At 41.5% G+C, this 26,400-nt stretch overlaps 1 protein-coding gene across 3 annotated transcripts; it reads right to left on the bottom strand.

Moving 5' to 3' along the window:
• Positions 1-1,506: 1,506 nt before the first annotated feature.
• Positions 1,507-26,288, bottom strand: mettl13 (methyltransferase like 13). 3 transcript variants are annotated; one of them, XM_041207605.1, is made up of 9 exons: positions 26,231-26,288; positions 24,752-24,912; positions 22,630-23,380; positions 17,229-17,428; positions 11,175-11,370; positions 9,626-9,805; positions 7,253-7,465; positions 3,745-3,876; positions 1,507-2,221 (listed from the first exon to the last, which is right to left on the bottom strand). In XM_041207605.1, exons 2-9 carry the CDS (start codon positions 24,902-24,904, stop codon positions 1,947-1,949), a joined length of 2,100 nt encoding a protein of 699 aa, XP_041063539.1. In that variant the 5' UTR covers positions 24,905-24,912; positions 26,231-26,288; the 3' UTR covers positions 1,507-1,946. The 3 variants fall into 3 exon arrangements, with proteins under 3 accessions (XP_041063539.1, XP_041063538.1, XP_041063540.1); XM_041207604.1 differs by having other exon boundaries at positions 26,097-26,235; XM_041207606.1 differs by lacking the exon at positions 7,253-7,465 and having other exon boundaries at positions 26,097-26,235.
• Positions 26,289-26,400: the final 112 nt, after the last annotated feature.

The raw sequence follows: 26,400 nt of genomic DNA, 5'->3' as shown, positions 1-26,400 counted from the left end.
GGTGACGGTCTGGAATGCACTGCCTGGGAGGGTGGTGGAGGCGGGTTGCCTCACATCCTTTAAAAAAGTACCTGGATGAGCACTTGGCACATCATAACATTCAAGGCTATGGGCCAAGTGCTGGTAAATGGGATTAGGTAGGTAGGTCAGGTGTTTATCATGTGTCAGTGCAGACTTGATGGGCTGAAGGGCCTCTTCTGCACTGAGATTCTGTGAAATGCCTCTAGGTTAAACAGTCATCACATTCCACCAGAGTCACCGCAAACAAAATTGTAAAGCCTGGGCCAGTGCTTCCTTGACAATTATTCCTACTTGTACGTAAACCTGACTTTAGTCTGAATATGCACCCTAATAAAGAGGCAGAACACAAAAAAAGTCAGACAAAACACTACCTTTTTCCCATTCAAGTATCATGAGTTTGCATTAACGATTGGTGTTCCTGCACCTTTTGCTGCGTTATCAACTGCTAAACATAGAATTTTATAGTCACTCATGAGTGGTGCAATCAGCCAATGGAGTGCACCAGTGAGATACATTACCTTGGAAATAAAATCTTCTACTGGTGTACCTTCTGTCACTCTCAGCCAACTCCTCATCTCCCTGCCCACCTTAAAGATGTGCATTTATTCAACACTTCATCACCTCCATCATCACAGGAAAATTACATTTTATTAACAAAAACTCACCACTTTAAACAATCTTGTCAGCATCAAAATGTTTACTTGCAAGACAATGTAAACCATACATGAGAGAGGAAAAAAAATGCTCAAATTACATATTTTCACAATATAATTTATTCAGAATAGAGCAAACAAAATAAACCCAAAATCAGTTCCTCCTGAAACAAAAGCTGCCACTTGTGATGCAATTGGAAAAACCTAAAGACATGTCTGTCCTATTAAGAAAGAAAAAACATTTAATTGAAATTTCCCTAAAGAAGACTGAAACTAACTTACAGGATTGACTTAAAGCAAAAGCAAATTTAAACATTGTAAATTCCACTGTGGAGCCTTAAAATGATCACCAAGTCCATCACCATTGTAATGGGGATATAATCATTAGAGACACATTGTTCTGTCATGTAAATCAACAATACCTTTAAATAAAAGCTTGTAAAACATTAGGAGCTACAGCACTAATTTCAGGTTTGTACTTTAAATATAAAAAATATTTACAGTACATAGGTCTTAAAATATGATTTTATCATAACCATTTGAGATCAGTTGTAATGCTGTAACCATCACTAAAGCAAAAATCAGCCAACTGGGCACTGATTTGGACTTAAAAACAAAAAACTGCGGATGCTGGAAATCCAAAACAAAAACAGAAACAGAAATACCTGGAAAAACTCAGCAGGTCTGGCAGCATCGGCAGAGAAGAGCACAGTTGACGTTTCGAGTCCTCATGACCCTTCAACAGAACTTCTGTTGAAGGGTCATGAGGACTCGAAATATTAACTGTGCTCTTCTCCGCCGATGCTGCCAGACCTGCTGAGTTTTTCCAGGTATTTCTGTTACTGATTTGGACTTTGTGGTCTGAGTGACTCAGTATGTATATAGCACCACTTGGAGCCAGTAAACCATCAAGAGTATATACCCTCACTGCCACCAGATTCCTGGTGATACTGGGAAATTGGAGTAATGTATTAAACACAAAGAACCAAAATGTACACCATTTCAAAATGAGTGTATAATTCTTTTTCCAACCAATCACTTAGGAATTTTGGAGTAAATGTTTTGTTCTTAAAGAAAACTGGAGACTTTCACAGCACTTCATAGATACCTGTAGCAATATATTAAGGCACACCCATTTAGTTTGGTTGAGAATATCATGATGAACATTTTAAGAAATAGGTCCACAGCTTCAGTGAATGGCATCAAAAGTCACCGCAAATAGTTAACAGAAATGGTACCCTACATACATCTAGTCTAAGAGTGTAGGAACCTTCACACAATTGTAACTGTCTTCAACATTTCTGCAAGTTTATAGGTTTGGTCCCAATGTTTGCCATGTTTCTTCAGAGTATTTTCCAGATTCTGACCTACTTCAAGAAGGTCTTTCGATCTAGCTTTAAGTTCCATGGTCAACTGGCAGTACAAAATTTCATTTACCTCACCCTCAATCTTCTGGAGATAAATAAGAGGGAATACCCCTTTGAGCGCTACCATTACCTTCTCTTTCAGTATACGGTCTCTGCAGACCAGATTCAGAATGAAGAGTCCTGAAACGTTGAAAATGAATGTACATTAAAATGCATACATGGATTCTCTCTTCCAGAGGTTTTATTTCACTTCTCAAATTCATCATGGTGACAAACTAGGTTCACATTGAGAGGAGGACACTATTCCAAGTCTGACACAGCACATAACTTCATACATAACTTCCCCGAAAGTAAGTATAGCATAAGCCAGATGCAGAATAAAATTCTCTTTGAGAATTCCTCAACCTGAGCCTTACAACACTTCCACCCCGCCACCACCCCTATCCACCCTTCCTCAAAATCAAATATAGTTCCTCTCTGTCATTCAAATTTCCATGTGGAAAGCATTCTCCCTCGGGCAAATAAATTAGTTTTGAGAAGGATCTTGAATGTGGAAAGGAGCATGAAGAGGCAGGGGGATTTAAGTATGGAATTCTAGAGTGCAAGATCCAGGTTTCTGAAGGTATTGCTGCCAATGGTGGCAATATACAAGGGGTCAGATAGCCAAAGCAACTAGGTGTGGGAGTGATAAGGTAGAGAGCTGGGGGTGATTGGGGATTGAGACGGAAGAGTCCATGAAGGGATTTAAAGATTAGAATGAGAATTTTAAATATGAACCTTTGGGTGACTGGGAGCTACTTCCAGGATGGAAAACAGAATTAGTGGCAAGATTTTGTGGCGGGGGCCAAAGACGACGGCTTCAGGTTGATCATTGTTTATTTGAAGGAAACTGCAGCTCATCCAGGACTAGGTACTGGGCAAGCACACTGACAATACAGAAGCTGTGCAGAGGTGGTGGGGAGGTAGAGCACAGAAGTATCAGCATACATGTGGAAGCTGATCCCATGTCTGCAGGTGATGTCATCAAGGGATACTATGTAGGTTAGAGAGTGGGTGGGGCAGGGAGGCAGGGAAAGTACTGAGGGAGCACTGCACTGACTGAGGTGCGGTCTTTCAGTTGAGACATTAAATATGGGTGGATAATGCTTCACTCATATTGTTTAATAGAGATGTTAGCCAGGACATCCTTGCTCTTCTCTGAATAGTGCCACCAGATCTTATACATCAATCTATATTTAATGTTTCAACTGAAAGATCGCATCTCAGTCACTGCAGCGCTCCCTTGGCACTCCTCTGAAATGTCAGTCAAGATTCAGTGAGCATATCCTGGTATGGGTTTGAACACAAGAAAATCTGGCTCAGAGACGAGCGTGCTCCCACTGAGGCAAAAGCTGGTTCAAGCAAGCACAACATTTTACCTCCAACCTGTAAAAACCTGATCTGCTGGGATGTTCATCCACATGAGCAAAACAATATAAACAGGGTCCAGGTTGTACTGCTCCTTTAAAGCCAAACAACAGAACCTCGCAATCATAAAAGGGGCTCACAAATAAAACTTCATCAACAAAGGTGCAGGCCGTGAGTTTTCATGTATACTACATGACCTGTTTTCTGGCAAAAAGGTACACAATGTGCCTGTCATACATAGGTATAGTTGGTCGCAACACAGATTTATTAAGTATTCGAAGGTATAGATCAATCACCTTGGGGTGCCAGAAGATTTCGTACTTTTAGTAGGAATACGTCATCTACAAAAGCTAGAGGAGGACAGCTCATTCCCAGGGTGGTGTCTTTGCTATCCACATCGAACATAATGACATCATAGGAGGCATTCCCTGCAGCAATGTAAGAAACACATTTTGATTTTAATTTTGATTTCAAATTCTGTCGAAGGGTCATGAGGACTCGAAACGTCAACTCTTTTCTTCTCCGCCGATGCTGCCAGACCTGCTGAGTTTTTACAGGTAATTCTGTTTTTGTTTTTGATTTTAATCAGCTTTTTTCTCTATGAACTCATTGACAGTGGCTACAGGATTTGGATTAATGGAAAATAGTAAGTACAGTCACCCATCAGAAAAATAAAAACTTTTGGCTTTATTGCTCAAAGTTCCAGATGTTTAAAATAGAACTTCCAGGTTTGAGGGCAGGGCAGTAACAATTAAACCAAAGAGATAAAGTGTTGCTGCAGATTATTTTGCATGTGAGTTTAGAAAGTGCACCAACAGGCAAAACTGCAGATGTTAAAATTTTAATGCACTTAGCAGTTTTATCCATTTGCAGTTTGGTTTTTTAAGTACGTATTTAGTACTGAACTTTGAAGTAGAGAAAAGGAAAACTACAATAGGCACACACGTTTTCTGCCAGTGAAAACATATGATAAAAACAAGCCCAGGAATGTCCTATTTATGTCCTAGATTTGCTGATGCAATAGACATGAGAAAGTTATGCTTGGCACAGCATGCCAGCTGGAGATCTGAATTAGAATACAAGGAGAAGGATGAGCTTTGCAGGACAGAAACGAGTAATGTTTTTCACTTAGGAAAATATGACATATAAAGGGATTAGTTTGAACAGAAGAACATTTAGTTAATCAGTAGATTTCGTTACTTTTAAATATGTCTTTGATTTGGATAAAAGTGGTCACAATCTGTGCATGTCTGAAAAGAAAGTCAGCAAAATGCAGGAGCATTCAGTGCACCATCTGCCCACCCTCCTCCATAAGGATCTTCAAACAAAGAAAAACATTACGGAATTTTAAAATACGCAAAATGGATCACACTGCGAGTAGAGCAACACTGAACGAAACAAAATGGAACCGAGCCGGTAGAAAAACAACTCTCCCATGCAAGTTTACAAGGATGACAGCAAATGCAGATGCTTTTGACAAGGAGTGTGCTGTTAATGAAAAATTTAAGCAGATGTCAAATGCTGATTCAAGACCAAGATTCTAAAACCCCCTGAGCTCTTCAGGCTATCACATAAAACAAAATAAGCAAGTATTCAGCCAGAAAAGTTGAAACAGGAATTAAGCAAAAGTTCAGTGAGTCTTTAATTCGGTGGGGGAGGAGTCAGGGAAAGAAAGCGAGCTAGAGGCAAATGATGAATGCTAAAGCAAATGTCCCCATGGACGAACAAATTAGGCATCATAGAAACCCTAGAAACCACTGAAGGAATTCAGCTGATCTCTCCAGCAACTGAGTCATCGATATAATCCCAAGAATAAAAAAATTCCTACAATAAAATAAACAAAACAACTCAATTTCATCATGTATGCTCTGCCCAAAGGCACATAGTAGTCTTTTCATATTTCTCTATCCTATGCCATTCTTTCCATTTGCCTATAACTGCCTTCAATTTTCAAGCCATCCAGCATTGATATTCTCTTCCTCTCCCTGTTCTTCCTTGAAATCTTCCATCCATAATGTCTCTAACAAGTTCATTTCCTCTTAAAATGTGCCCCACACAGTCTCTCCGCCTTTTCCCAATTGCGTTCAACAAATTTCTTTGTTCTTTTACTCTCCACATCACTTCATTTGTTATTTTTTCTTGTAATCCTTCTACTGTGCTTGTTACAAGTGTTTTGTCATCTGCAAATCTAACGGATGTTATAATTCGCCCCTCCTCCCAATCATAAGTTTCTGTGTCTTCAAATGCCTCTTTGATCATTACTTTTGCTTAGACATTGAAGAGGACTGGTGATAAGTAACACCCTTGTTGAACTCCTCTTCCAAGTACACATTGTTCCAACTCCCCGTTGGCTACTCTCACTGTTGCTGTTTGTCCCATGTACAGATTTCTTATGTGTCGTCTATCTCTCCAGTCTACTCCAATATCTTTCAGCATTGTCAAGAGTTTAATCTAGACAACCTGATCAAACAATTTTTCGAAATTTACAAAACAAACATATGGGCCAGGATTTTCCAGTCCTGCCCATGGCAGGAACAGGGTGGAAAATGTGGAGAGGCAGTCAAAAGTCTATTGACTTTTGGCAGGAATTTCCAGTCCAGCCTGAAAATCCCGGCCATAATTCCTGTCCAAACTCTAACCTGTGTTCACTCATTAATCTTATAATGCCAATTGCTTCTCTTGTCCCTCTTTCTCCCTGAAATCCAAACTGGTCATCTCCAATGTAGTTCCACATCTTCACACCCACTCTCTCTGTTATAATTCTCAACACAACTTTCAATATATGGGTAATCAGACTTATTGTATGTAAGTCAGAACGTGTCTTTGGCTTCTTCTTACAGTGATCATTATTGTCTGCAATGATGTCCTCTCACCATTCGCTCAATAAGTAAATATCTTTGCACAGCTTAGCAAACATTGATGTTAATTTTTTTCCAACGTTTTTAAGCAAATCGATAGGTATTTCGTCTAGTCCTACTGCTTTTCCAGTTTTTAATCTCATTTATTGCTGCCCTTAGCTCACTCTAGTACTTTTGGCTCAATGAAATGGATGTCAACATTACTGCCTTCTTCTAGCTCAATCATTTCGGATTTTTCATTTTTTGCATATTGTTCTTCAATATGATCCTTATTTCTTATTCATCAGTATTTGTTAATAAAACACTTTCCTTACTCTCTGTTACTGTTGTTTTCAGTTCTTTAAGTAACATGGACCTTCTTTGCTTTTGCATATAAGGCCTACCCTTCCTAGTCGATCCAATTCTTCGAATATATCACACTGCTCTTTTAACCATTGCTCTTGTGCCTTTTTTTATTTTTCTTCTTAACTCGTTATTCAAGTGTCTGTAAATCAGCCTTCTTCGGTATTGATATTCTTACATTTTCTCCTTTCTTCCATCCTTTACAACATTGCAGTCATAACCCATGTTTTCTTGATTTTTTTCTGCTCTTAAAAACCCTATGTTGTTTGCCCCTCCTTCCTTAACAGAGTCTCTTAATCTGTTTCCATTGCTGATTAGTGTTGGTGGTACCCTTATCTTTTCTACCAACACTTGGCCACATGATAAAGGATGCCACGCCATGCTAACTTGAGATGATCAGAGGGTGCTGAACTGTGTCAATTAATAAAATCCAAATTCTTTGCTAGTCAGAAGTGTGTGTGTGTGTGTGTGTGTGTATAAGTGTGTGCTTTTTTTTCTAAGAATGACTACTGGCCAAATCTGGTCATTAGCAAGGAACAGAGCAAGGAGCTTGAGGAAGGGAGTGCACAATGCTCTACAAGCATTGATCTCCTGGGTTTCTTACCACTGTCTGCGACTGTACAGATATAGTTCAATCCATCTGCCAGAATCACCTTCATTCGATCGTCTTGGGAAAACTCAAACCACGTGGTTGCCGCCTCCAACACCTCAGGGTCAATTTCAATTGCATCAACAGTCGATTGGGAGAAATAATCATGAATAAATGATGGAAGGCTGCCACCACCGAGGCCAACTACCAGCAGAGAAAAGGGAGTGTCTATGGGCAATACAAGAAAAGCAAAGCTTGGTCACCCCCATTCAGCTTTATGTGAGCAGCTAAAACATTTGGGTCAAGATCTGTAACATTTCACTCAAAATGGCAATTGCACTTTTGCATTTCACTCTTCAATAACCTGGGCACAACCAAAACAGCTTGCACTCAGATGACCTAAAAGGCACTTCACAGACATTACACAAGGAAAATAATGAGCCCAAGTTAGGATGGGAGGACAACCAAAATCTTAGAAAAGATATAAATTGATTTTTTTTTTGAAGGGGGAGAGAGAAATTGAGAGCTTACCAAGGAAATTCCAGGGCAGGGGTAGCTTTGCTGCCAAGTGATCAGACAAAATGCGCAAAAGGTCAGAGAAATGCAATTTTGCGGGAGGGTGATTTAGAACTGGATGAAGTTATCAAGTAAGAATGGGACAAGGCCATGGAGGGATTTGAAGCATTTTAGATTTTAAATCTCAGCAAGGTCAGGCATGATTGCCAAGCATAATTTATTGCAGTACAGGATGCATCCAGTATAGCCTTAGACAAGGTGGGGCATATGAAGAATTAAGGATAGAAGGTTAGCGGCAGTATGCACCCATAACAACTCTCAAGAAATTTAACATTGTCCAAGTCAGCAATTTGCTTGACTGGTGGCCCATGCCACTAAACTCAAAATCCATCTCCATTGCCACTGGGTGCACTGTAGCTGCACATCATATAACCTACAGAATATACTGCATAATATGACCATAATATGATAGAATTTTGCATTAAATTTGAATGCGATATTGTTCATTCTGATGTGGGCAGAATTTGAGAATTCCCTACCGAGCATCATTGCAGGCACCCCATCATCAAGACTGCAAAGGTTCAAGGTAACTTCACACCACTACCACCTTCTCAGGGTAACTAATTATAGCCTTAGCAACATCACCCACATTCTGGGAACATAGCTCTTCCCGTATTAATGTCACATTATCTCAACTCTCTATGCTATTAAGGCTTCCAGCCATTATTGGTTATTAATCCAGGCCTCTGGGCTACTAGTCCAGTCACATAATTACCATGCCACTGAACACGAGGGGGAAAAGGGAAGTTTCTTTCAGATAATGGTGAAAATGTTTCATCCTAGCTATAATCCACATCGCTGCAACAATTAAACAGTAAATGTTCAGCAATTCCACTCATGAGTTTTGCTTCCCTCCTTTAATATTAAAGCAAAATACTCATGCACTCTCTCTTTGCTTCTCTGCAAGTCAAAGCACAACCTAAATATAGATGTTTCTGAACATCACCTCTTCATGTGCATAAAAGATAATTCTCCAATAAAGAGGCCATCTTGTAAAACTAACAACTTATGCTTGTACTCAATACAATATTGAAATATTAAAGTAATACTCAGCACCCAGCCTCAACAAAATGAAAAACAAGCAAGTTCATTTCTTTGACTAATTTTTGTTTTCCCACCTACTTCCCTTGGTGAAACATGTCTTAAGTAAGCAGGTTTCAGATTTAAAATTTTAGCTGTAAATGGGCAAGATAAAATGTCAGCCTCGAATTCACTCACATGATGATACTGGCCTCTCAAACAAGCTCCTTCTTGCTCTTTGAGAAAACGGCGTCCAGGGGATTCTGCATTGTGGCATTCGTAGTCTAAAAGCAAACACTAAACACGTTTATCTAAAACCAGGAGTACAACTGCAAATCAGTAGGATTGCAGTTAGCCATCACTCCTGTGCTCACTGACCGACATTGGCTCCCAGTTGACCAACGCCTCAATTTTAAAATTCTCATTCTTGAGTTCAAAACTCTCCATGCCCTCATCCCTTCCTATCTCTAAACTCCTCCAACCCTACAACCATCTGAGAGCTTTGCACTCCTTGAACTCTGACCTCTTGCCTTGCCCTGCAGCCCAGTCATCAGCTTCACCACGCTCCCACTTCCTTCACCCCGTTATTAGCAGCCACTAGTTCAACCATGTAGGTCTTCCTCCTTTAAACTATCCTTATCATCTGTCTTAATGTTTCCTTCTTTGGTTCAATGTCAATTTCTGTCTGGTCATGAAGAACCTTAGGATGTGTTGCTACCTTAAAATGTAATTGATCAATGAAAGTTTTTGTACATTTTACTTTAACCTTGTTCTTTTTCTTTTGCTCCTTACCTGCAAATAAACCATCTTTTTTACTTAGGAGAGCCAAGCCAGCTATCATGGCTCGATGATGGTCGCAGCACAGGTAGCTTTTGTCGACAGCCTGACCAGTTTTGAGATTTGAAGTCCTCTCAGCTTCTGAGCACGGCCGCCCCCTCCTCTTGTCTTTCTTTTTCTTCCTTTGTGATGGAACTATTTTGGGGGAAGGAAAAAATAAAAAGGAAAAACATCTGTGCTCTGAAAATTAAACTGAACACAAGGTTCTGCTTGTAGGTTATTACTTACCATGAGACACCAATGCCGGGGCAACGTGTGGTGCTGGGCAGGGGGTGCGTTGGTACTTCAACCTGCTATGCTGCTGAGAAAAATGACGTAAGCCGGCATCAAAGAGTACCCACCTCCATCCCACTCACCTCCAACTCCAGCAGGGCAAGATTCCTCTTTTCAATCAGAGAAAAATTCTAGTATTCCCCCACAAACTGGGAGGAGAAAACAGAGTTCAAAATGAAGCAACTCCTGCAAAACCCGCTCCAACCCGATAACCACTTTAGGAATTTTAGGTATAATTTATAAAATTCTCGATCCATCTTTTGCATTACATGTTCAGAACAATCATGTGATTATCAGCAGCCAATTGCATTGCATTTCCACAGCAACATATAAATTAAAAATCCAGTAAAAAGAGGGAAGTGAATTAACTTCATATAGATACCATATATCTATAGTGCAATGCGGGTAACTTTTACCCAAAAAGCTCGAAAAGTGGTTTGGGGAATTGGGGTGCATATTACGCAAGTATTAACAGTTTCTCTTCTCGCTTTGCCCATGTTACCACAATGCTGGCTGATCACCTCCTGATCAAGCACCATTTTTGGATTCAGCAGGTGGTTTTACAGCCAGATACACCCCTCTGCCACTAACCCTCCCCACTTATCCAGGCTTGGGACCAGCACCAACACAAGTTCTGGAGTGGGACTTAAACCTGGGGCCTTCCGGCTCTGAGGCAGGAGAGCTGGCCACTAAGCCAGCCCAGCTTCCATTAAGCAGGTATCAATATTGATCTAAAAAATACTATTTGCTTCCTTCCTGCAAATCATGGCTTTAAGTGGGTTTGGGTGAAAATTTACCGTAAACTTAATGCCCTTTCCATTCACTACATCAGCACGCAGAAAGTACATGTAAACTTTAAGACAAGTTGAGATTACAGAGCACTGAACGTACAGCAGCATCACAAATGCAATATCCAACACGTGTTCAGTTTGCGGGCGTAGCATACCATATATGTGCAAGTACAATATAGGCAATTTTTTGTAACCCAAATAACTCCCAAGAATGGACTTAGGCTGTTGGCATACAGCTGGGCTTAGCAGACGCTCCAGAAATTGAAACACTAAACATAAGAATTCTTTCAGCGAGGGATTATCCAAAACAGATAGGTTACATCTCGTTGGTCACTATCTGCTCGCCGTGGTTTCGTTCTAGTACAAGTATCAGTTTTTCAATTGCTCAGAAGCACTGCACTAGTCTTTTCTCAAGCCACAGCTAAACTTTCAAATAATACCTGACTTTGAGAAGGTGTGCAATAGCTTAGCCTCCGACTGCACCACATTGACGTTGCTGAGGAATATGAGGTGCCGAAAATAGCTGCCATCTTCTCCCTTGACGTCTTCAATGACATATTCCCCACTCATATCACTCGTACCACGATACTGAACCGTGCGAACCCCTACGTCTCCTCCAACTGATAGAAATGGAACCTGCACAATAACAGAATCATTACCGTTTAAGAGAAACATTGACTGTGCGAGCTGCTCATTTCCAAAAGGAGGAATGAAAAAAAAAACAACCTCGCTATTATAAATCGGGGAAACAAATATAAAGGACAAAGCAAAAAAGACTGCGATCCATCAATTTGTTAAGTTGCACTCAGTAATCATTTCTAACATGTCAAAAGGGCAATTAAAGACAAAACATCTAGAAATCTTCCAAGCCTCCAAACAACAGTGCCATGTGAAAGGAAAGGCAGTTCCGAGGAGGAGGAACTTCAGTTACGTAGATAGATTGGAGAAGTTGGGACTGTTTTCCTTGGAGAAGAGAAGGCTGGGAGGAGATTCAGTCGAGGTCATCAAAACCATGAGTAATCTGGGCAGAGTAGATAAAGAAAAATCCTTCCCTTTGGTGGAAGGATCAAGGAAAAGGGGGCACAGATTTATGGTAATTGGCAAAAGAAGCAAAGGAGACTTTTTCACACAGCGAGTGGTTGGGATCTGGAATAGAAACTTACAAACGTAGAAAATAGGAGCAGGAGTGGGTCATTCGGCCCTTTGGGCCTGTTCTGTCATTCAAAATGCTCATGGCTGATCCTCTATCTCACATTCCCAGTCTCTCCCCATATCCCTTGATGCCTTTAGTGTCTAGAAAACCATCTATTTCCTTCTTACATATATTCAGTGACTTGGCCTCCACAGCCTTCTGTGGTAGAGAATTCCACAGGTTCATCACACTGAGTGAAGAAATTTCCCCTCATCTCAGTCCTAAATGGCCTGCCCCATATCCTGAGACTGTGACCCCTTGTTGTAGAGCCCTCAGCCAGAGGAAACATCATCCCTGCATCCAGTTTGTCCAGCCCTGTCAGAATTTTATACTCTCCTCATACAACAATCCTGCCATCCCAGGAATCAGTCTGGTGAACCTTCGCTGCACTCCCTCTATGTCAAGTATATCCTTTTTGAGGTAAGGAAACCAAAACTGCACACAATGCTCCAGGCATGGTCTCACCAAGGCCCTGTACAGCTGCAGTAAGACATCCTTGCTCACGTACTCAGGTCCTCTTGCAATAAAGGCTAACATACCATTTGCCTTCCTAACTGCTTGCTGCACCTGCATGCTTGCTTTCAGTGACTGGTGTGCAAGGACACCCAAGTCCCTTTGTACAAGTACAATTCCCAATATATCGCCATTTAAATAATACTCTGCCATTCTGTTTTTCCTACGAAAATGGATAAATTCACACTTATCCACATTATACTGCATCTGCCATGTATTTGCCCACTCACTCAAACAGTCTAAATCGTCTTGAAGTCTCATTACATCCTCCTCATCACTCACATTCCCACCTAGCTTTGTGTCATCAGCAAACTTGGAAATATTATATTTGGTTCCCTCATCTAAATCATTGATATATATTGTGAATAGCTAGGGCCCAAGAACTGATCCCTGTGGTACTGCACTAGTTACTGCCTGCCTCTCCAAAAAAGACCCATTTATTCCTATTCTGTTTCCTGTCTGCTAACCAATTCTCAATCCATGCCAATATATTACCCCCAACTCCATGTGCTTTAATTTTGCACACCAAGCTCTTATGTGGACTTTATCGAAAGCTTTTTGAAAATCCAAATACACCACATCCACTGGTTCTCCCTTATCTATTTTACAAGTTAAGTCCTCAAAAAATTCCAGCAGGTTTGTCAAACATGATCTCCCTTTCATAAATCCATACTGACTTTGTCTAATCCCACTGTAAATCCATACTGACTTTGTCTAATCCCACTGATATTTTCTAAGTGCCTTGTTATCACATCCCTTATAAAAGGCTCTAGCACTTTCCCTACTATTGCTCTAATGTGCTGCCTCAGAGTGTGGGGGAGAGAGGTTCAATCAAGGCATTCAAGAGGGAATTGGATTATGATCTGAAAAGGAAGAACATGCTGGGCCACAGGGAGAAGGCAGGGCAGTGGCACTAGGTAACTTTCTCCTTCAGCGATCCGGTGCATACACAACAGACCAAATGGCCTCCTTCTATGCTGTAACAATTCTGTAATTCTGATTTCACAACTTAGGGCTCCAGTGCTTTGAACAATAACAATTTATATTTATACAGTGCCTTTAATGTAATGAAATGTCCCAATGTAAAAGTTGACCCCAAGACTTTTGATCAAATAAAACAGAATTTTTCATATACCCTGCGTAAAATTCTATCCTAGTTTTTCAGGAATCAAACTCATTATTACCTACAGGTAATTACTGAGGTTCATTAATTCGAAGGTACACGCAGGAACCTTTAGATTTTCCTTCTGCCAATCCTAGTGGCAATTTCCCAGCCAATTGACAAGACTAATGTGTACCACGTGATTCATCACAATCTCTTCATGAAAGAATAACATGTAGGCAGATCAATTTAAAATGAAAGTTGTAGCACTCACCAAGAAGACTAATAATTGTGCAACAAGAAGAGAGTTTAATGTTTCTGAGAAAATAGTTAGAAACTGGAAGAGGATATCCAAAAAAACTAGATCAGATGCCAAAAAATAAATACATCGGCAGAGGAAAATGGAGCAAGTGCCCTCCCTTTGAGGGAAACAATAGTAGAATGAATTAACAAGCATCAGCAAAATGGTCATAATATCACCTGCAGAGCCTTCTGACTAAAGGCCGTCAGAGAAGCAACAAAAAAAGATGGTATTCCAGAATTCAAGGTCAGCGCCAGGTGGTACACAAGATTCACAAAAAGACGCAATTCAGCATTCCATCAGGAAACTGAAATTTCGCAGTGTCTGCCACCTAAACTTGACGATAAAATCATCAAATTCCGTCAATTTGTCATCCGACATCAAGAAAACAATGCGAATTGACTGGCTTGCAATGGAATTATGGATGAAACACCGTTGAAATTCGATATGCCAGCAAACAAAGCCATTGCCAAGATTGGTGCAAAACTCCTCCTTATAAGGATGACTGGCCACCAGAAAATCCAGCTCATAGTGGCTCCATCCCGTATGGTGAATTGCACACAATTAAAGCCAACAGCGATAATCAAGTGCAAACCACTTGCCAAAGAAAATTCTGAAAGGCTTTGCGATCCACATTCACGAGAAAGACTGGACGAAGGTGGTTGCAAGAAATGGGTAAAATAAGTGTGGAAATTGAGACCAGTAAGACTATGGAAAGAAAAAGGTTTGCTCATCTGGGATGGTGGAATATCCAATGCGCCGGGTGGTACCGAGTTCAATTACTTGTGGAATGATGACGCTAAAGTTACTGGTACTACCAATGATGATAATGATAATGACGAAGACAAGGAAGATCCTTATGATGATGTTGCACAACAGAGTCATTGGGACAAATTGTTTGGTGATTCTGACGGTGATCAGCGATTTCGAAGGATTTCGATGTGAAATATTCTAGTTAATTCGTTACGGTATATATTTATATTGAGTAAGATGAAATTTTGTAACATTACAAATTACATACAGAACTAAATGTTAGAAAATTAATATGAATTCTTTAGTGTTGTTGGTTTTTACTTTGTTCCATTGTGATAGTCATTTTGGGCCCAAATCAAGCAAATATGTCAATCCCTCAAAAAGATTATCTATGTAAAAGTCAACTCCCTGACATCTGGCCTAAAAAATTGGTCTCAAAAATTCGACTTTTACACAAGCACAGATGGCATCCCTCGATCAATATCACAAAAATACGTTGCTGTGTGTGGCAGTTTGCTGAGCACAGATTAACAACCACATTTCCTGCATTACAACAGTGACTACGCTTCAAAAAGTGCTTCAATAGCTGTAAAGTGCTTTGGGACATCTGGTGGTCATGAAAAGTGCTATATAAATACAAGTCTTTCTTTTCTTTGAGAGACACAGAGAGGTGTAAGATAGAATGATTAAAATTGTGGATGCACAAGAGACCAGAATTATAAGAGTGCAGATATCTGGGAGGGTTCTAGGCAGAAGGACATAACGGAGATAGGGAGGGGCGAGGCCACAGGGAGGTTAGAAAACAAGAATGAGAATTTTAAAATCAAGATGTTGCTTGCACAGGAGCCAATGTAAGTCAGCAAGTACACGAATGATAGTGGAATAGGACTTGCCATGTGTTAAGAAACAAGTGGAATTTTGGATGACTTAAACCTTATAGTGGGGTAGAATGTGGGATACTATCCAGGAGGGTATTAGGATACTCAAATCTAGAGGTAACAAAGACATGGTTGAGAGCTTCTGCAGCAGATGAGTTGACACAGGGGTGACATCAGGTGATGTTACAGAGGTGGAAATAGGTGGTCACAGTGATGGCAGGGATATGAGTTCGGGAGCTTGTCTTGGGATCAAATGTGGAATTGCAAACAGATGGAATTAATCAGAAAACAGTAGAAAATATAACACATTATTTCTACCTGTACTCAAGTGCATGAGCTTATTTATGTTGCATCAAAACGTTCTTCATGCAGAGACAGTAAAGGAGATATTTATGGCACAGTTATAAAGCAAACACTCAAGATACCACTCACGACCATGCTTAACTTAATATCCAGCCAAGGAAGCAGATAACATTCCACCTGGACATTATAAAGAAGAGTTACAAATGCCACAACACAATCCTTCTTTACCACATGCGATTCCAGTGAAGGATTTCCCTGGAGTAATAACTACATTTCGCTGACACTGCCCTACAAGGTTACTCAATTTTCAGATCCTTGCAGTTAAAGTGGGACAAAAGGATTAACACTCTATCCTGTGGCCGCATTCCTGGCAAAGGCAAGCAAACTAGTGCATGTGGTCAGAAAATTTCAGGCCATAGTCGTGGCCCCTAATTCCAACATTATGAAGCACTGTTTTTATCCTGCTGTGGTGAACTAACTCACAATCAGAAGGTTAAGTTTGTGTCCTAGTCCTCATTAACTACAAGCAACAAATTTAGTTTTCAGTTGGACAGAGAGCCATGTTAATGACATAAACCACAGCTTACGGGAACCAAAGAAGTCCCCAGCACAGACTGTCTCACCCTCATAACTGTAAACACGTCCACAAATGAGCATGATCCCCAAGAGGCAAAAGGAAAGCCGAAGAAAAGCTCGACTTAAATTTTCTATTCATTTATCACTTGCCTGGTGCATGAAGAAAATATTTTATAGTCATGTGCATTTTAACCCAAATAAAATTCCAAAGACTTGGCAAATACATACACCAAGTCACACAACATCCTGAAACATATATCACGGAGTCAAAATCTAGAACTCCCTACCTGACAGCACTGTGGAAGCCCCTTCACCAGATGGACTACAGTGATTCAGGAAGAAGGCCCACAACCATCTTGTCAATGCCAACTAAGGATGGGGCAACACATAATCGACATAGCCAGTGACACCCTCATCCTGAGTATTTTTGTCAGGGTGGAGGAGGCAGTCGGGGAGAAAACAATTCAAAGTGAAAAACTGTGGGGCATCGCAACTTCTCAAATCTTTGCTGTCCCCAAGCTGTACAAGGGGAACAAACTGGTGATGTTTGGGCTCCAAAGTCAGAAATTACATATACCACAATTAGTTTTTCATGACAGGATGAATGAAGCCAGCCCGCACTCAGGAAAACCAATAGAGTAAAGGTGAACATACAAATAGCTGACCACATTTGAAACAAAAAAGTTCAACCTGCTCCTTTCCCCCGATGCTAGAGACCAAAGACAGGTTTGGCAGTCAAGAGGACAAGAGAATCCTTTTTTGAAGAAGCAGAGATAGTTGGAGTATAATAGCACGCACACACACACAAACACGCATGCACACACACATAAAATATATCTTATATTTGTGTATTATATAATGTAAGCAAAAACTTACCTGTTGGTTTGGTGGAAGTCCAGGAGGAGCTAACTCCATCACCTTCCCCGACAGCTCTGACTGAATGGCTTCCATACTCTCGTAGAGCTGGTCTCGGTGTAACACCACCACCAGCAAGCGCTTGAATTCTGCACTTTTGCCAAGCTGCCTCCGGCCTTCATCAGTTCCAAACAGCCATTCCGTCTCCCTGCCCTGTGGAACTGCCATCAAACTGCATCAAATTACTGTAGAAGGTGCTCTGAGCTACTTTCCCTTGCTTGTGTTGATCTCTCGCCTTCCAGCACAAACCCTTCTCCAACCAAATGGGAAACACCCCTTAAGTGACTGACTTATCTACAAGATCCATCAGCGCCACCACTGAATTGCTGCCTGAAGATGATCTTTAAGTAGGCACAGTCAGTGTTTCATGAGGTGCCATGCCCCTTCTGACCATGTCACAGACTTAGTTGACCACTGCTGTCAGTGTTGAGGTTTGCAACCTCAGAATTCAAATTTGTGACCAATTTCCTAACTGCGTGATTGAGCTTCCAGTGTTTCTTGTGTTCTTAATTGTTCCCTTCCCGGGTTGAGAGATTGAGTGGCTTTGCAGGAACATAAGCCTTTTCATTAAAAGGGCTCTTAACCTGTGAAATGCCAGCCCTTACTTTCAATGCAAGTTTAATTCATATTTATGGTGTAAATCTAGCAATTTCTTGAGACTCAGAGGCCAAGGACAAGAGTCATTGAGCCATAGAGTTTTACAGCATGGAAAGAGGCCCTTCGGCCCATCATGTCCATGCTGGTCATCAAGCTCCTATCTACTCTAATCCCATTTTCCAACACTTGGTCCATAGCCTTGTATGTTATGGTGTTTCAAGTGTTCATCTGAGTACTTCTTAAATATTGTGAGGGTTCCTGCCTCTACCACCCTTTCAATCAGTGAGTTCCAGATACCACCCTTCCAAGCAGTGAGTTCCAGATACCACCCACCTTCTGGGTGAAAATAGTTTTCCTCAAATCCCCTCTAAACCTCCTGCCTCTTACCTTAACTCTATGCCCCCTGGTTACTGACCCCTCTACTAAGGGGAAAAGTTTCTTTTTATCTACCCTATCTATGCCCCTCAATTTTATACACCTCAATCAGGTTCCCCCTGATCCTTCTCTGCTCTAAGGAAAAGAACCCCAGCCTATCTAGTCTCTCTTCACAGCTGAAACGCTCAAGCCCAGGCAATATCCTGGTGAATCTCCTCTGCACCCTCTCTAGTGCAATCACATCCTTCCTAGTGTGTTGACCAGAACTGCACACAGTACTCCAGATATGGCCTAACTAATGTTTATACAGCCCCATCATAACCTTCCTGCTCTTGTATTCACTGCCTTGACTAATAAAGGCAAGTATCCCATATGCCTTCTTAACCACCTTATCCATCTGTCCTACAGCCTTCAAGAATCTATGGACATGCACACCAAAGTCCCTCTGATCCTCTGTACTTTCTAGGGTCCTACCATTCATCGTGTACCCCCTTGCCTTGTTAGTCCTCCCAAAATGCATCACCTCACACTTTTCAGGACTAAATTCCATTTGCCACTGTTCTGCCCATCTGATCAGCCCGTCTATATCATCCTGCAGTCTAAGGCTTTCCTCCTTGATATTTACTGTGCCACCAATTTTCGTGTCATCTGCGAATTTACTGATCATACCTCCTACGTTCATGCCTAGATCATTAAAGTACACTGCAAACAGCAGGGGACCCAGCACTGAGCCCTGCGATACACCACTGAACACAGGCTTCCAGACTACAAAAACAACCTTTGACCATCAATCTCTGCCTCCTGCCACTAAGCCAATTTTGGATCCAATTTGCCTAATTGCCCTGGATCCCATGGGCTCTTACCTTCTTGACCATTCTGCCATGCAAGACCTTGGCAAAAGCCTTACTGAAGTCCATGTAGACTACATCAACTACACTATCCTCATCTACAGGCCTAGTTACCTCCTTAAAAACTTAATCAAATTTGTTGGACATGATCTCCCCTTGACAAAGCCATGCTGACTCTCCTTGATTAATCCTTGCCTCTCCAAGTGAAAATTAATTCTGTCCCTCAGAACTTTTTCCAAACGCTTCCCTATCACTGAAGTTAGACTCATTGGCCTATAGCTTCCTGGTTTAACCCATCACCCTTCTTGAATAATGCTACCACATTAGCTGTCCTCCACTCCTCTGGCACCTCTCCTGTGGCCAGAGAAGATTTGAAAATTAATGTCAGGGCCCCCGCAATCTCCTCCCTTGCCTCCCACAACAGACTGGGATACATCTCATCTGGGCCTCTCTCTCAATGCTAATTTGTTCAAGTATATCACAGTCCACCTCCCTGATTTCTATACCTACATTGTCTTTCCCTATAATGAACACAGATGCAAAGTTCTCATTTAAAACCTCATCTACGTCTTCCGGCTCCCCTCACAGCTTGCCACTTTGGCCCCTACTCTTTCCCTGGTTATCCTCTTGCCCTTAACATACTTATAAAACACCTTTGGATTTTCCTTTATTTTACCAGCCAATCTTTTATCATGCTCCCTCTTCACTCTCTTAATTTCTTTTTTAAGTAATCCCCTGCATTTTCTATACTCCTCTAGAGCTTCCACTGTTTTGAGCCCTTGGTATCTATCATAAGCTTCCCTTTTTTTCCTTATCCAATCCTGTACATTCCTCGGCATCCAGGGTTCTCTGGACTTGTTGGTCCCACTCTTCACCTTTACAGGAACATGTTGGCCCCGCACTCTCAATATTTCCTTTTTGAATGACTCCCACTGCTCTGATGTAGATTTTCCTACAAGTAGCTGCTCCCAGTCCACTTTGGCCAAATCCTGTCTTATCATTCTAAAATCTGCCTTCCCTAATTCAGAACCTTTATTTCCAGTCCAACTTTGTCCTTTTCCATAACTGCCTTAAATCTTACTGAGTTATGGTCACTTTCACGGAAATGCTCCCCCACTGACACATCTACCACTTACCCGGCTTTGTTCCCTAAGATTAGATCCAGCACCTCTCTTGTAGGACTTTCTATGTGCTGGCTTAAAAAGCTCTCCTAGATATATTTTACGAATTCCGCTCCCTCTAAGCCTTTCACACTTTGTCTATTCCAGTTAATATTGGAAGTTGAAAACCCCTACTATTATTACCCTATTATTTTTATACTTCTCTGAGAATTGCCTACATATCTGTCTTTCTATCTCTCCCTGACTGTTTGGGGGTCTATAGGATACTCCCAGCAATGTGATTGCCCCCTTTTTGTTTTTAAATTCTACCCATATAACTTTCTAAGAGGTTCATTCCTCCTTATTGCAGTAATTGACTCCTTGATCAATATTGTGACCCTACCTTTTCTTTTACACCCCCCCACTCCCATCCAGGACTGCCATTCAGTCTTACCATGCTCCCTTGTGCCTTAACTTAACTATATATACTCTGCCTTCCAGACTGACTTGGTTTTGCTTCTATACTTGTCTGTGCATCACCCCCTACTATACCTTCACTCCATAACTCATCCCCTTGCCAAATTAGTTTAAGCCCCAGCAACAGCACTAGCAAACCCCTCCGCAAGGATGTTGACCCCATCCCGGTTCAGGTGCAACCTGTTGGACTTGTACAGGTTCCACCTTCCCCAGGAATGGAGTCAGTGATCCAGGAATCTAAAGCCCTCCCTCCTGCACCAACTCTTCAGCCACGCAATCATCTGCTCTATTCGTTTATTCCTATATTCACTAGCACATGGCACCGGGAGTAATCCAGAGATTACAACCTTTGAGCTCTTGCTTTTCGATCTACTACCTAGCTCCCTAAATTCTTGTTGCAGGACCTCATCCCGCTTTCTACCTAATTCGTTGGTACCAATGTGAACAACGATCTCGAACTGTTCACCCTCCCCCTTCAGAATGCCCTGCAGCTGTTTAGTGAAAGGCAACACACCATCCTGGAGTCACATCTGCGGCCACAGAAACGCCTGACTGTACCCCTCGCTATTGAGTCTCCTACCACTTATGCTCTTCCTCCCTTGTGCGGCTGGGCTCTGGCTGCACTCTGCAGAGGAATCATCACTCTCACAGTTTCCCAACACAGAAAACCTGTTCTTGAGTGACATGCGCTCTGGGGCTTTCCTGACAAGATTCCATTTTTGCCAGGTAGAACGGCACCAATCCTCCAGCAATTTGGTGTCTCTCTCCCTCGCCACAAATTGCAGCAATTTCTTTTTGAATATTCTAAAGCAGTGAAGGCCACGAACTTACTGTTACTTTCCCAGCAAATTCTGAGCGTAGATTTTATGGTCGGTAGCGAAGCTAACCTCAAAGAAAACTGTCCACAAGCATCTCTGCAGCCTGAATTTTCCCTTTCCTGGTGGCAGTTTACATCCAGCACCAAGTCAGGGTGATGTCCTGGTGTGCAACAGCAGTGATTTCAGCAAGCAGGTAAGCAGCCAATCATGTGGAAATCTTTTTGTCTTATACACAGCAAACCAGGAAGTTAAAAGTACTTAAAATCCTTCACTTTTAAAATTTCAGCTAGCGATATAAATAAATGTATTAGCCTCTATCTTAACACAGTCAAAGACAAACAGACTTTTAAGAAAATAAATAGCTTTTTTAAATATATGTGTATTGATTATCATGGTGGAGAAATGTGACATTCCAAAAATATAAAATTAGGACCAGTAAGGGTGTTTAGCAGTAATTATGAAGTTAGTATCCTGTGGAGGTCTTGTGGCGCATGGAGCAGTGTCCCTCCCTCTGGGCCAGAAGTTCAGAGTTCAAACCCGGGACTTGATGGCCATGGAAGGTGCCTTCATAGTGTGGCCAAACAGGCTGATTATCAGCCTGTAAATCCTTCCAGTGCGCTTGATGGCAGTAAGAGCGCAAGAGTTTCTTTGTTAGCTTAACTGCAGAAGGCAATGGCAAACCACTGCAGTACTTTGTCCAGCATAATCATGGACCAATCCAATAGAAGTCCATGGTGGCAGTGTGCTCTTAGGGCATGGTGCCTGGAGGGGTATACTGTAAAAAAAAAGTTATACCTCATTCAACAACCTGTAACTTTTTCAAGAGCTTTTAGAATGAGACCAATAGTGCAAGGGAGATTGTGGGAGTCTGTGGGAACTGCTGTAGCCGTCTTATGGAGAAGTGTAGGATCACTGCTTGCCATCTTATTCTGCGACTGTCTAAGCTCCCAAAGTTGTTGTCAGTTTCACTAGAACAATGCTTGTGAAAGCTGAGAGTTTTGCCATCTTTAACACCACAAAATCTACCCCAATATTTTCTCACCCTTCAACCTTTTTAAGCAAGACCATAGCGATTTAATACCAATACAAAATTAGAACAGATACCCATCACATGCCCCCTCCAGCTGCACATCAGGAGGACACTCACCTATGAAAATTGCGAAGTGGTTGGTGCGAGAAGCTTTCACAGAGAGCAGATCAACAATGTAAAAGGTGTAGCGAGATTTCCCAGATACGTTGTCACAAAGAGTGAGGGACACATTTTCTCCGCTGGTGGAGTTCTTGCTCAAGTGGTTTCGGAGTAGTGCATACTGCTGCCTTCCCTTCACCACCTCCAGCAGCTGTCCCACGCTGTCCAGCCGCAGGGGCTTGTCCTGCTCCTCTGAGCACATCTCCAGGATCTTGTGGCCAGCTCCAGGAATCTTCTTGAACTTGGTGAAGATGAAGATGAACACTGGCATCATGAACTGCCTGTTGGCCGTGCTCTGTTCCTCGACTGTGTGTATTCTTACTGGCCAGCCCTGCTGCGAGAAGTAGCTCACGGCTTTCTTTGCAATGTGGTCCTGAGCCAGCGAGATACATACAAAGCGCCCGCCAACCTGCAGGACCCGCCCGATCTCCGCAAACATCTTGTCAACGTTGAGTAGCGTCTCGTCACTCTCATCTGTCATTACGGCATCCAAGGTCCCCTTGTCCAGTACCACCTGAAATTGGGAGTCACCAAACTCCATCTGCACCATGTCCATTTTCATGAAGACCATTGTCGGTCGGCAAGTGGCGTTGCGTTCCTTCATCTGGTCTATCACCACTTCACTTATGTCAATGTTCGTGATCCCCTGGTAACCCACGTCATACATTTGCTCACTTAGTTCAGAGTTACCACAGCCAACAACGAGAACCTAAAGATCAAAGTTGGAAGGAGGGGGAACCTGAATTACTTTGTTGAAATTTCTTCAATCTATTTTATTATGTGTGTGATTATTTATTAAAAAGAAGAAAGAATGACAGGAGTGGGGAATGGAATGTAATATGATCACCACTAGCATCGAGCATGCCTCAGGCCCAAGCAAGACATGCTTAGGCTCCACCCAAAAACGTGCCCCTTATTATTTCAGCTAAACAACTTCTACAGCACAGGCACAAATTCTTCCAATCCCACCTAGCCACCCCCTTCTCTCTCTCCCCACCCCCCCGCCCCCCAAACTGTCCCTGTAGTCTAAGACCCCCAATCTTAACTGTGCAATTTTAAGCAGTTTTGTTCTGTGAGCCCAAACCCTACTGCAGCTGCGTAAAGATTTCTGACCTCCTTACGTAATCAACGTTTGGGTCACTGAATTATAAGATATATAAAAATAAAGCCACTCACTACATCTCCCATGCATTTCACCTTCAAATTCAAACGGCAGCTCCCTTCCCTGAAAGAGGTTAAAGAGCAAAAGAAATAGCTCGCAATTAATGAGCGCCTCTCATGACCCGATGATGTCCCAAAGTACCTTACAGGCAAGGAAGTACTCCTGAAATGTGATCACTGTTGTAATGCAAGAAATATGGCAGCCAATTTGCACACAGCAAGGTCTCTCAAACCGCAATGAGATAAATAATCAAATCGCCTATTTTACTGATGTCACTTTAAGGGATAAATATTGGCCAGGACATGCTTTGAAACAATGCCATGGGATCTACATGTCCATCCAAAGGGGCAGACCGGGTCTTCGTCTTATCCAAAAGATGGCACCAACTGGGTAGAACTCTAGGTCTTGTGTTCAAGTTTCTGGAGTGTGACTTGAACCCATGATCTTATTAAATCAGGTTAGTTAATCACAGCACTGTACTAACAGAAAACACCAAGAAAAATAACAACTTTTACAATGTCTGTAGCTCAAACAAACATGGCTGTTTTAATGGAGTAATTTAAACCAATATGGGACATATACACAAGCAAACAGTGCTACGTTATTGTACAAAGCGTCCACTTGGAAACTATAACCAGTTTATTCTTTAGAATCAAAAATCCGAGGTTCCTTACTTAGGAACTAAAGAAGTAATCAACTGCTTTATTCATAATAGGGCAAAGCTGTGGTGCAAAAGCTTTGCATCTCGTTCAACAATTAAGATTTTTTTTAAACATGCATATTGGTGGCCAAAACAAGGCTGAAAATGTAACTCAACATGCAGTTAATTTACTGCTAAAATACAACTAAAAAAGGACCAATTTTGCTTTAAGAAATGAGCTTTTACCAGGCACAATTAAAAAAAGATTATGACTGTACCTTATCTTTAAGTTTGATGTATTTGTGCAGCACGGCACAGTGATCCACATAGGACCCATACCACTCAAAGGCACTTGCACCTCGTTTTTTGAAGAATGTCTCCCAGTATTCAGCAGAACTGAACTCTTTTGAGCTCTTTGGCAGTAAATTCATTTTCAAACCTTGGTAAAGATTGAAAATGGCTTGTTAACATTTTATAGATTTTTATATTCAGAACTTTAAAAGGGTTCAGGCATTCACACTTCAGTAAAACAGTAGCACAAGGCAAAATAAATTAAATTTTCAAGGCTGCCAAAATCAATGTTATAAATAAGGGTGTGCTGATTTTTTGCAGTAAAATGCAGAGCTATTTAAAAATGTAGCGTAGAAATTTCAGATAAGCATAAGATTTATTTTTGGGGGTCTGGAGAAGTGAGATTTTGGATACCTTGAGTTAGTTTCACCAACCTAACTGCCACCCTGTGTGAACAACATCTAAAGCAACTAGAGTTCTGCTACTCGATTTACTTGATCTGCTTCCCAAAAAACATACCACTAAGACTTGCCAGCTCTAAATGACAAATTTAGCCCATCTCCACCTAAAAATTCACATGAAAGGGGTAATACCACATGAAACACTACAAATGAATTGTTTTAAGAGACATGAGAACAGGTAAATAGAAATAACTCGTAAATATAATAAACTGGAAAATTCCTCTACAACTTCCTTAGGTGATCAATATTAGTCCCAGATATAAAATGGTCCTGATTCACCTCAGTGAGATTAATAGGTGTTCTTTTGCCAGAGTGAGGCAAAGAATTGATTAGAACCTTATTTTTTCAAAAGCTTTGACTTTTGAAAGAGAAGCTAGCACATTTGGAACATAAAAAGGAGTATGATAGCTGTGCTGGTTGGTTGGTCATGGCATTTCTATCTTTTTAATCGCAACATCCCACTCTTTCACCATGTGGCTATTCCAGTGCATATACATCAGTAGCTCGAATTTCCCAAGGCTGCAATTCCACAAGCAATAGTCCTCCCACCATAACCACACCTATCAAGTCTCATTTATTTGGACTAACACTCACTCATTTGATCCAAAATGTGATTTCTGGGTAAATGTCTTTAAAAAAAATAAGCAACTCCCAAAACGCTTTAAATAAGTCCACGGTGAAAGATATACACAATTGAAATGTTATGAAGCGCATCTTATTCGTAGCGCCTCCCTTGGTATAAAGTGTACAACCACACTGCAGGTAGATTCTGTCCCACGATTAACCCCGGGTCTAGCAAACTGTGACAGTCATTTCATTCTAATGAAGAGCACAAACTGGATACGTTAACTTCTGATCTACAGATACTGACCAGCCTGCTGTGAATCTTTCAGCATTTCCCTGATTTTTCACGCGAAATGCTTTTCGATGTGAGGGTGCACAAATTGATTTTTTTTTTTTGGAGAAACAAGAAAAGCACCTCTATTGCGTTTTAAACTGCATTACCTGCTCCCGTCTCAGCTCACAACGTGTGTAATGACAATAACTCCCATCAGTTTCCGGGTGAAGGAGCTGATTGGACCGTCCTCTGCACCCCGTAATGCAACCATTGGCTGATTTCTTGTACAACCGTTCCATTGGAGTGACGTGTCCCGGAGTTGCAAGGTTTGGGCCAA

This window comes from Carcharodon carcharias, chromosome 16 (assembly GCF_017639515.1).
Source record: "Carcharodon carcharias isolate sCarCar2 chromosome 16, sCarCar2.pri, whole genome shotgun sequence".
Classification (NCBI taxonomy): Eukaryota; Metazoa; Chordata; class Chondrichthyes; order Lamniformes; family Lamnidae; genus Carcharodon; species Carcharodon carcharias.
The sequence above is the reverse complement of the archived record's forward strand: the minus strand, read 5'-3'. Positions and strand labels throughout refer to the sequence as shown.